At 38.4% G+C, this 10,970-nt stretch overlaps 1 protein-coding gene across 1 annotated transcript; it reads right to left on the reverse strand.

Annotated features, from left to right (window-relative positions):
- Nucleotides 1-9,449: 9,449 nt before the first annotated feature.
- LOC116121834 (probable disease resistance protein At1g59620) lies at nt 9,450-10,733 on the reverse strand. Its single transcript, XM_031407757.1, has one exon. It carries the CDS (start codon nt 10,731-10,733, stop codon nt 9,450-9,452), a length of 1,284 nt encoding a protein of 427 aa, XP_031263617.1.
- Between the last annotated feature and the right edge of the window lie 237 nt (nt 10,734-10,970).

A 10,970-nucleotide genomic window follows, 5' to 3' on the forward strand; every position in this document is an offset into this window, starting at 1 on the left:
ATACGAAATAAAGCATACGCTAATACGATCTTTTGATCAGAGTTGAATTCTTTTCCAGACTCAGGCATGTTTATTTTAAAAGTGGGAGCATCTATCATGAAGTCTCTTTCCACTTTGTATCCCTCGTTTGTATCCCTCGGGAAGATACAACGGGTACTCATCCAAGAATTTGGGGTAATTGGAATCAGCAGCAGTCGAAGAGAGCAGCAATTCTCTAAGTTGATTACTGCTTGCTGACCAGAGAGCCCATGTCCTCTCTCCATACTTGATAAACCCAACAATAATCATTGGTATTGCAAGAACTGAAATCTGCGAGCCATTCCATGCAGTTAGAAAGATCAATACTGTGGTTAGTGTTTGGAAAAGTAATTGAAATGCGTGCCTTAAGTACAACTCGTTGTCTTCTAAAGAGTATGCTGTAATAGTATCAGGGCCACCAAAATGCAACAGAAAAAACGGCGCCCAAAACGCAGCAATCTCACCATCGGAATCAGGAAGACCACCATTGTCGTGGATTTCTCCTATGTTATTTAAGAGTACGCCAAGGGCCATAGTTGCTACAGCATCCGCCAGCAAGTAGGCAGACCAGACCACAACTTTAATCCAAGTTTTGGGAATGTACTTCCTACGGTTGCCCAGAAAAATTAGAAGCATTTGAGCGGCGAGGCTGAGGAAAACCAATGACCTTAGCTCCCAATCCTTCCACACTTTTCTTATTCCTGGAGGAAAAACCTCCATCATCATCCTCCTCTTCATCAAGACCAAGCCGCTAACAACTGAAAATATACATGAAAAGCAATTAAAATGTGTACAATGTCATGGAAAAGTTTATACATATAGAAAAATAAAAAGGAAAAAGGAAGTAGAAGATCAGTTACACATGCGCCTGTGAGAATCATCGGAGAGATTTCGGTTCTTGCTATCTTTTACCTGAACTAGTTTTCAGGAGAGATAAAGAAAGTTCATGTACAGTGCCGATATATGAAATTCGCGAACCATTGGTTTCATTTCAAACATTAATTTTATCAGGTGAACCAGCTGTTTTTTTATTATTATTTTTATTTCCCTCTTTTTTTCTTATAAAAGTTGTACTGTTTGAGTTACTTGATATATTATTGCAGTTTTTTGGCGCAAGAGTTGAAGTTTCCAGGATGCTGCTCAGAAAATGGGTTGGAGTCGTTGGATGGTTTAAGTCCAATTTGAAATGATAAAGGCCCTGTTTCTTGATTTGGCACAAGTGTTGAAGTTTCCCGGATGCTGCTCAGAAAATGGGTTGGAGTCGTTGACCGATGACTTTCTTGGAAATGATTGGTCTAATTCAATTGAAATAATAAATGTGTTGTTTGGTAATGAATTTGTTTTAGGTGGTTTTTGAGAAAAACTTATATAGGAGCACGTCTCCTAGTCAACGTGGTGATATCGTTTAATAATATAGTGAAGTATAGAATTAATTTTCATAACGACCCATCATGGTAGTTGTTATTGATAAATGATAATGATAGGCGGATGAAAGATAAAATTTGACTTATATGTGATAATACATACCAATGTTTTGATTTCATCATATTAACTAAGTGAGAAAGTAAGACCGTCGCATGTAAGTATTTCTTGTGTTTTTATTTTCAATAAATTAAAATGCATGTAGAAACCATTCCTTTAGACAACTTTGCTTTCTATGGAAAAAAGAATAACAGGGCTACCTTACAGGGAAATAAATTCATAAAAGAACAAATATTTAATAGAAACAAATTAATTTAAAAAATATGTCTTACACAGTTGTAAACTTACACTTGATGTTTAATTAGTCAAGAAATTTACCTAATGGAATTCTTCACATATAAAATGGAGAAAAGAAATTAAAACTAAAGCACTAAAGATTTCCAATTGCAAGCAACATTTGTTTTAAACAAAGTGTCCAACTAGCTCACGAACAAGGCCAGCCTAAGGGGTAGGCATGTGAGGCATCTGCCTAGGGCCCCAAAAAGAAAGCCCCAAAAAGGGACCCAAAATTATGTAAAGATTTTTTAATTAGATTTACAGAAATACCATTAAGCCTAAAAAAGTTTATAATTTTTTATCCAAACCGGTCCAAAGGGCCCCAAAAAAGCCAAAAAGGCCAAATTCATTATAATTTTTTTACATAAATTTACAAAAAAAACCATGTTTCATATTTTCCATTCACACCCCTAAATTAACTAAACTAGTTATTTAAATGTCTAAAATTTCAAAACACCCTTTCAATCCCGAAAATGATGAAAACATTGCATCTCCACCCCTCTACACCGCCATAGTGTCGCTGTCGACGTTAAAGTGATGATTCCGGTCAATTTTTTCACCAAAATCGACCAGATTCATCACTTAATCATTTCCCAAATGTTTTTTAGCCTTGACAACCCCTAATTTGGCTGATTTTCACAACCCATTTTCATTCTTCATCGCATGTGACAGCCATTTCCGGCACGTATCTATTGTCGTTGACCTTCCTCGACACCACCATCTTCGCCCCCTCTCTAAAACCCCTCACTTACCTGACCCCGACACCCTGCCGTCTACCTCTCGCCCTCACAAGAAAGATTAGGTAATTTGGCTATATTATTAATTGAAAAAGATTTGGTTTCTAAACTTGAATATAAAAATTAAATTAATGATTTTGCATCTCAAAAGGCAAGAAAAATAAATTTGAAATAATTTTTTAATATATGCTATAATTATATTATTAAAAGGGCCCCAAAGTAACTATTGTCTAGGGTCACAAATGTTCTTGAGATGGCCCTGCTCACAAACATCTCAATTAATTTGCGCAGCAAACCATCGTTACAACCCTCACTTAAATCGCGGATGCTAAGAAACAAATGTTTCCAACTAAAATGGGCTTCCACATGATTGCATTTCGACTGAGACTCTTCACATCGGTGATTGTTTAATCCTGAGAAGGAAACAAGAAAATCAGAAACTCACATCAGTTTTCAGATGAAGAAGAAAATGGAAAACAAAAGATAAAGGATAATATGAACAATGTGAGATGAACAAGGCAATAAACTTTAAAAGAAGAAAACTATGAAAACTACTCACAAATAGAGGTTGAAAGTTCTAGTGATTTTCAATAATGACTACGTTTTCGTCAACGCTTCTTTTGACTTCATCTACAAAATCCTTCTTCATACCGGTTAAGGTCAATTCCTTCAGAGTACTCACATTTTCCAACCCAACTGGCTTCTCCAGATGTTTACAACATCTAATCTCTAAATCTCGTAGTTCAGGCATGGCTTCTTTGTCGATAGTCCATGCTATCAACTTTGTTAGCATCCATAACTTCAAAACCTGGAGTTTGCGAAATGCAAGGCCGTCAATATGACAATGCATCTTTTTTTCTAAGTAGGAATAGCAAGAAGCCTAAGGACTTTCAGGTGTTTCAGCCCTTCTAGTGTCTGCATTGGGTCTTCTGATAGATGAGACCCTGATAATGTAAGGACTTTGAAATTTCTGTTAATTTTTTCTATGTCCAGTTAATTGATCATTCCAACCAAATACAAGTTTGACAACATTGTGTGACTCAACATGGATGGAAAATGGAGGTGAAAAGGTTTATTATTGTCATCCACTGATTTCAACCGCAAAGACTGAAGATTGGTCAGTTTCGAAATCTAGTGAGCTATTTTTAGAATTGAGTTTGTGTGGCATTTCAGACCAAATTTCCTAAGACCCCTTGAAGGTTTTAGCCAGAGAACATTAAGAGAGATAAAACAGAGCACCCGATAACTTTTTCAAAACGCTTGCTCATTTTCATTGAAGAAAGACAATATAAAACACTTAACAACTCTCTGCTAATTACACCAACTACAATAGACATTTCAGCTTTTAAATTCAAATCTAACATCTAATATTACAATCATATTACACATAATAAACTTGACTTAAATACCCTTAAGTAACTAAGCAACAAATTATCACAAAAACACTCCCATGCACGTTGAACCACTACTGCATGTAACCTTCAGCAGCTTTCCAAACACAAACTTGCAGACTTGAATATTTGATGCATTTCCAACAAGGCATCATTGCATCAACACTCATCCTTGATGCCTTTGCTGGAAACACCAAGTTTGAGTCTAAGTTCCTCAAACTTGGCTTTAGGCAAACTCTTAGTCATAATGTTTGCAATCTGGTCCACACCCCAGCAGTGCATCAAGGTCACTTCCTTATCATTTTCAGCTTCCTTTACTGCATGAAATTTAATCTTAATATGCTTTGTCTTGTCGTGGAGAACTGGATTCTTTGCCATTGCCACTGCTGATTGATTGTCACACAATATTGATGTTGGCCTATCTTGATCCTGCTTCAAATCAGACAAAATTTTTCTAAACCAAGTAGCTTGGTTCATAGCTGATGCAGCAGAAATGTACTCTGCCTCTGCTGTGGACTGAGCCATCGTGTCTTGCTTCTTTGACAACCAACTAATGGCCCCTTCATTAATGTAAAACACATACCCTGAGGTACTTTTCATGTCATCTAAAGAACCTCCCCAGTCACTGTCTGTGTATCCCTGCAAAACCAATTTTTCAACCCTCTTAAACCAAATGCCAAGGTTTGAAGTTCCTTTCACATACCTTAACACCCTCTTTGCTGCCCTATAATGTGATTCACTTGGACAACTCATAAATCTAGAAAGGTAGCTAGCTACAAACATCAGGTCTGGACGTGTGGCTGTTAAATACAGCAAGCATCCCACTAGACCTCTAAACATACTCTCATCAACTCTTTTCTCACCATCATTCTTACTCAGTTTTAGGTTAGAGACTAAAGGTGTATTTGCAGGTTTGCAATTCTCCATCCCAAATTTTATGAGAATCTCATTTGCATACTTTTCCTGGTACACAAATATTCCATTTTTGGACTGAAAAATCTGCATACCAAGGAAATATGTCATCTCCCCCAAATCTGTCATCTCAAATTCAGATTGCATGGACTGTTTGAACTTGCTCAACTGGTCTGGATTGCTCCCTATCATCAGCAAATCATCCACATACAGTGACACAACAATTAAGTCACCCTCAGCTTCTTTAACATAAAGAGTATGTTCATTTGGACTTCTTGCATAGCCTAGGCTATTAAGGTGATCGTTTATGTGGCTGTATCAGGCCCTAGGTGCCTGTTTTAGGCCATACAATGCCTTCTTCAGCATGTACACCTTACTTTCTTCACCCTTCACCTGGTAGCCTTTGGGTTGGTCTACAAAAATCTCTTCTTCCAAGTAGCCATTTAGGAAAGCAGATTTGACATCAAGTTGGAAAATTTTCCAACCAAATTGGGCTGCCATGGCAATGATCAACCTTATAGTGTCATGTCTAGCTACCGGAGCAAATGTATCAGTGTAATCCACCCTTTGCTGTTGTGCAAATCCTTTTGCCACAAGCCTAGCCTTGTGTTTGTGGATTGTACCATCAAGATTGAGCTTTAATTTATAAATCCACTTTACCTGAATTATCCTTCTATTTTCAGGTCTTTCAACTAACCTCCAAGTGTTGTTATTCTCAATCATAGAGATCTCCTCCTGCATTGCATTCTTCCAAGCATCTGATCCAGCAGCTTCAACATATGTTTTAGGTTCTAGCACAGCCACATTGCACCTTGCATAAGCATCAGCCAAGGTCCTGGTTCCACGAACTGATGGTTCTTCATCTTCTTCAGTTTCAGGTTCATCTAGTGCATCTTTAGTTGGTTGTTGTATTTTACAATCAGCAACAATCTTCTTACTCTCCCAATTCCACACTGCATTTTCATTTATTCTCACATCCTTAGTTATCACAATTCTTTTTGTTTATGGAATGTACACTCTGAATCCTTTTGATTGGTTGCTGTAACCAATGAAAATACCAACTTCAGCCTTATTATCCAGCTTGGTTCTCTTCACTACTAGAACCATCACATGGCACACACTTCCAAACACTCTCAAATAGCCAATTGCTAGTTTAATTCCTGTCCATGCCTCATCTGGTGTTTGTCCCTTGACTGCTTTGGTTGGCAGCCTAATCAGGACATAAACTCCTGTATTTACAGCCTCAACCCAGAATCTCTTAGGAAGTTGTTTCTCTGCCAACATACATCTAGCCATCACCATGATGGTCCTACTTCTTCTTTTACTTACTCTATTTTGCTGTGGAGTGTATGGAGCAGTGAATTGATGTCTAATACTAGCTTTTGAACAAAGTGAACTGAATTCCTTTGAAGTGTACTCAATCCCATTGTCACTTCTAAAGGATTTGATCTTTGTTCCAGCCTCATTTTCTACCAGCAATTTAAACTTTCTAAACATTGCAGGGACCTCACTTTTCTGCTGTAAAAAATACACCCATGTCATCCGTGTATAATCATCCATAAAGAGTATGAAATACCTGCTTCCACTCAAGGATTCTGTTTGCATATGACCATAAACGTCTGAATGAATCAGTTGAAGTTTCATTGTTGTTCTCCAGGTCTGATCCGAAGGAAATGCAGGTTTGCTCAATTTGCCAATTTGGCATGCACTGCATAGTGTACTTTTCTCAATTTCTGGCTGGTCATGAACCATGTTTGCATTCTTAAACTCTTTGAGGCCATTATAGTGATAATGGCCAAGCCTTTTGTGCCAAGTTTCTGACTCTTCTAGCCTAGTTGACAGGGCAAAATCATTGGTGTTTTTCCACTCAACTGGGAAGCTTTCCCCTAGCATCTTTACACTCATCAATTCAGCCCCTTTAGGATCTAATATGGTACATGCTTGGTTTCCAAAGAGTAAGGAATAACCCCTCTCTAACATTTGTCCCACACTCAATAGATTTTGACTAATTCTAAGCACATACAACATATGAGAGATTATTTTTGTACCTGACCAAGTTTGGACAGCAACATCCCCCATGCCTTTGACCTCCATGAATTCACCATTTCCTATCTTGACTCTGGAGCAATATGATCTGTCCAGGCTAACAAAATTTCGTAGGTATGCAGCCATGTGATTGGTGCAGCCACTATCAATTAACCAAGCTTCATTTCTGGTTTGTGCAGTGTAACAAGTGGCCAAAAAGCTGTTCAGCGTCTTGACATTGTTGCTGATCCTCTCCAACTTTTGTTTGCTGTGTTGGTTGGTTTCCTTTGTTCTTACAAACCCTTTCAATATGCCTAAATTGCTTACAACTCTTGCACTATATACCTGGTCTGAACCAACATCTTCTTTCCGGATGCCCTTTCTTTTTACAATGAGTGCAGGCTGGAAATTCTTTCACTCCACTAGGCCTTTCCCACTGGTTATTACTCTTCTCTTTCCCTTTTCTATCTCTAGCATACTTCCTTGTTTGTGCTTGTGCGGGTTTGCCTTTGAAGCTTGCAACCAATGCACCCTCACTAGTGTCTTCTTGCCTCAAGAACCTTCTTTGCTCTTGAGCTTGGAGAGCATGGACAAGCTCAGTCAATGTGATCTGAGTCATGTCTTTAGAGTCCTCTAAAGAAGAGATTTTGGACTCAAATCTCTTCGGGAGACTCACCAAAACCTTTTCCACAATCCTACGATCTGTCAACTCCACTCCCATTAGCCTGATTTTGTTGACAACATTCATCAGTCTATCAACATAATCCTTCACTTTTCAGTTTCCTGCATCTTTTGCATCTCAAATTCTCTCCTTAGATTGAGAACCTGCATATTCCTTGTTGTAGTGCTACCCATGTACTCCTCTCTCAATTTATCCCATGCTTCTTTAGGGTTTTCGTATGCCATGATCCTTGTAAATACAAGGTCAGTCACGGCTGCATGTATGTGAGAGAGAGCTCTTAGTGCTTTGGCTGTTTCTTCCTCATGCAGCCTCATTTGGTTCAACGTAGGATTCTGTCCAAGAGGAAGTGGCTGCCTGTTTTCTTCCACGTACTGCCACAGTCCTTGTCCACGAAGAAAGGCTTTCATTTTTACAGCCCAAATGTGGTAATGTTCCCTATTGAATACCGGAGGAGCCATCAAGGCAGATTGAGTTGCCATGTCCCTGTTTTTCATGTCTGTCACAAGAAGAAAGAAGAACAAATGCAGGTTAACGTTTTGAGACTGAAAAGTTATCTTGGAGGTATGATCGATGGTTTACAATGCTAAGTTTCTGGTTTTTTTGTGGTAGCTCTAATACCAATTGAAGGTTTTAGCCAGAGAACATTAAGAGAGATAAAACAGAGCACCCGATAACTTTTTCAAAACGCTTGCTCATTTTCATTGAAGAAAGGCAATATAAAACACTTAACAACTCTCTGCTAATTACACAAACTGCAACAGACATTTCAAATTTTAAACTCAAATCTAACCACTAATATTACAGTCATATTATAAATAATAAACTTGACTTAAATACCCTTAAGTAACTAAGCAACAAATTATCACAAAAACACTCCCATGCACGTTGAACCACTGCTACATGTAACCTTCAGCAGCTTTCCAAACACAAACTTGTAGACTTGAATATTTGATGCATTTCCAGCAAGGCATCACTGCATCAACACCCCTAAACCTATTCAACCAGTTGATTGTATGCAAGCTATCACCTATGAGTAAGCCCGATAAGTTTTGAATATTAGATGGAAACTCATTGTCAGTTATCGCAACTTTAAGAAAAATGTCGTTCATATAGAGATGCCGAAGGTTCTTTGCCTTTCAGATGGAACTAGGTAAACCAGTTATTGAAGTGTGCTTCACATCTAAACTCTGTAGCCAGCGAAGATCACCTACTAACTTTGGAATTGAGTTTAGGAAAGTTCGTCTCAAACCAATGTACCTTAGAAGTGGCAGTTTTTTTCCCAGTTTTTGAGGTAGTGCTGGTTTGAATACACCTTCAAGATCAAGCACTGTGAGCAATCCAAAACCTCTAGTGGTTATCTTGTTCAGGAACTTTCCTACTGCATCTGAAGGTTTATCTTTCTTTCCTTGGTTAAAGGATATATAAGAACATAGATGTTGAGTTTCTCTTTCTGAATAAGAATTCTCCTTGATGTCTACACATTCTATAAGCCTCCGGATGTTAAAGTAGGGCGATCTCGGTGTAGAATATGAGCTAGAATTGACGTGAAAATATACCATTCTCTCAGCAAGTGGAAATAGAGTACTTGCCACAAAACATTTTTAGGGCTTCCATCTGACCTCCAACTTGCTACCTTGATCAAGTTCCTATCCATCAGCTCTTTAAGACAACTTTCCGCAAGATCTTCAGGATCAAGATTGCTTCTTGCCTGATCTTTAGGATTTGCATAAGGGACTTCAAGCAGTCTAATCAATCCCTCAGTAATCCATAGTAGAAGCAACCTTCTAATGGGGATTTCATATGATCTAGGGAAAAGACATAAATATATGAGACATGGCCTTAGAGGAGAAGGTAGGCCATGATAGGCCAAAGCCAAAATATTTGAAGGATGGGGTTCATCTAAGGAAGCTGAGTGATTTTCTTCTCCTATTCACCACTTATTCCACCAGCAATTTTTTTTATTCCCCTGCTATCATCACTAACCTCTCTTTCTTCTTCATTTTCCTTTTGCTCTGAATCCTCAATCACCCCTAACCAAGCATCAATGCTAAATTTTATGCTAGACAAAAAGCCAGCCAAGAAACATATTGCAATAGGCAGACCTCCACATTTTTGCAAGATTTTCTCCCGAATCTGTCCCTGATCAGAAAACACTGAGCTTCTGGGGTCTCTTCTGACCATTTTCAAGAATAAACTCCAACTCTCATCCTCGGTTAGTAGACATACGTGGAGAAGAGGAATGGCTGGATCAATATGGTTGGCTACATCAGGTTCACGTATAGTTAGGATCACCCTGCTGCCATTCGATAAGTTTGGAAAGACCACTTGGAGTTTCTCCCATATAGCAGGTGCATGGACATCATCCAAGATAATTAAGTACCTCTGCCTGTTTAATAAATTACGAAGCTTCTCTTGCAATTTCTCCAGTGGCAATTTCTCTTCATCTCTAACCTCTGTCACCTGCTTCAATGGCTGAACTAAAATATTTTTCTCTTTAAAATCCAGAGAAACACAAACCCAAGCACGGTTGTGGAAAATTTTCTTTATCTCTGAATGGTTATAAACTCTTTTCGCTAGAGTTGTCTTGCCAGAGCCTGCCACACCCACCACCGATATCAGAAGCTTCTCACTAGTCAAAATTAATCTACATAATTCTGAAACTTCAGAATCGAAATCAACAATATCTTCTTCATTATTTATCTGATGAAAAGCAGTAATTGTAAGCAGCTTTTCATCCAAAACTTCACAATATTTTATGCTAATATCATAGTGGAGCATCAACCTTTTGAGAATGTGTTCAGGGTTTTCATCAGAAGCTCTTTTGCGCAACTCGACAGGCACCGAGTCGGCCAGCTGATCCAAACATTTTTTCATCTCGTTGCTGAAACGAAATTGCACTTTGGATGACCTCAAGAAAGAAGGAAACTTAATAAAAACTTTCTGTTTCTGCAAATTTGTACTTAGGAGGAAGGTGTGTATGGCGTCCTCTGCCAGATAGACTGCTTGCAGAGGCTTGATCTTCCCATCATCAACTATGAGAGCCCTTCCTTTTTCATCCTCTGAACCTTCTAAGATTTGCAGATAATCTCGTAGCTTATCCATGAACAGTCTCCATGCTGTATCGGCTATAGGACCAATTGGCAAAGTAGAATATGTCCATGCATTATGTAGGTTTGTTACCGCAAGCCAAATGGCTGCTTCAATAGCCATGGATTCTCGATCTCGGTTTCTCTTTTCTGTCTTTTTCTTTTTCTATTTTTTTTTTTTTTTGTATCAGATATGAGACTCTAAAAAGACGTCGTGGTACGTGTAACTCCTTCGCTAATATCTGCAATTTAGTCAGAGCTGGTGGGCTCAGGACATTCTTTCTTACAATTTTAAGTTTTAATGTTTTTAAATGACATACTTTGGTGATTGAGGACGGATGTATTGGCCTTCGTTGATTTA

Source organism: Pistacia vera, unplaced genomic scaffold (assembly GCF_008641045.1).
Source record: "Pistacia vera cultivar Batoury unplaced genomic scaffold, PisVer_v2 Contig129, whole genome shotgun sequence".
Classification (NCBI taxonomy): Eukaryota; Viridiplantae; Streptophyta; class Magnoliopsida; order Sapindales; family Anacardiaceae; genus Pistacia; species Pistacia vera.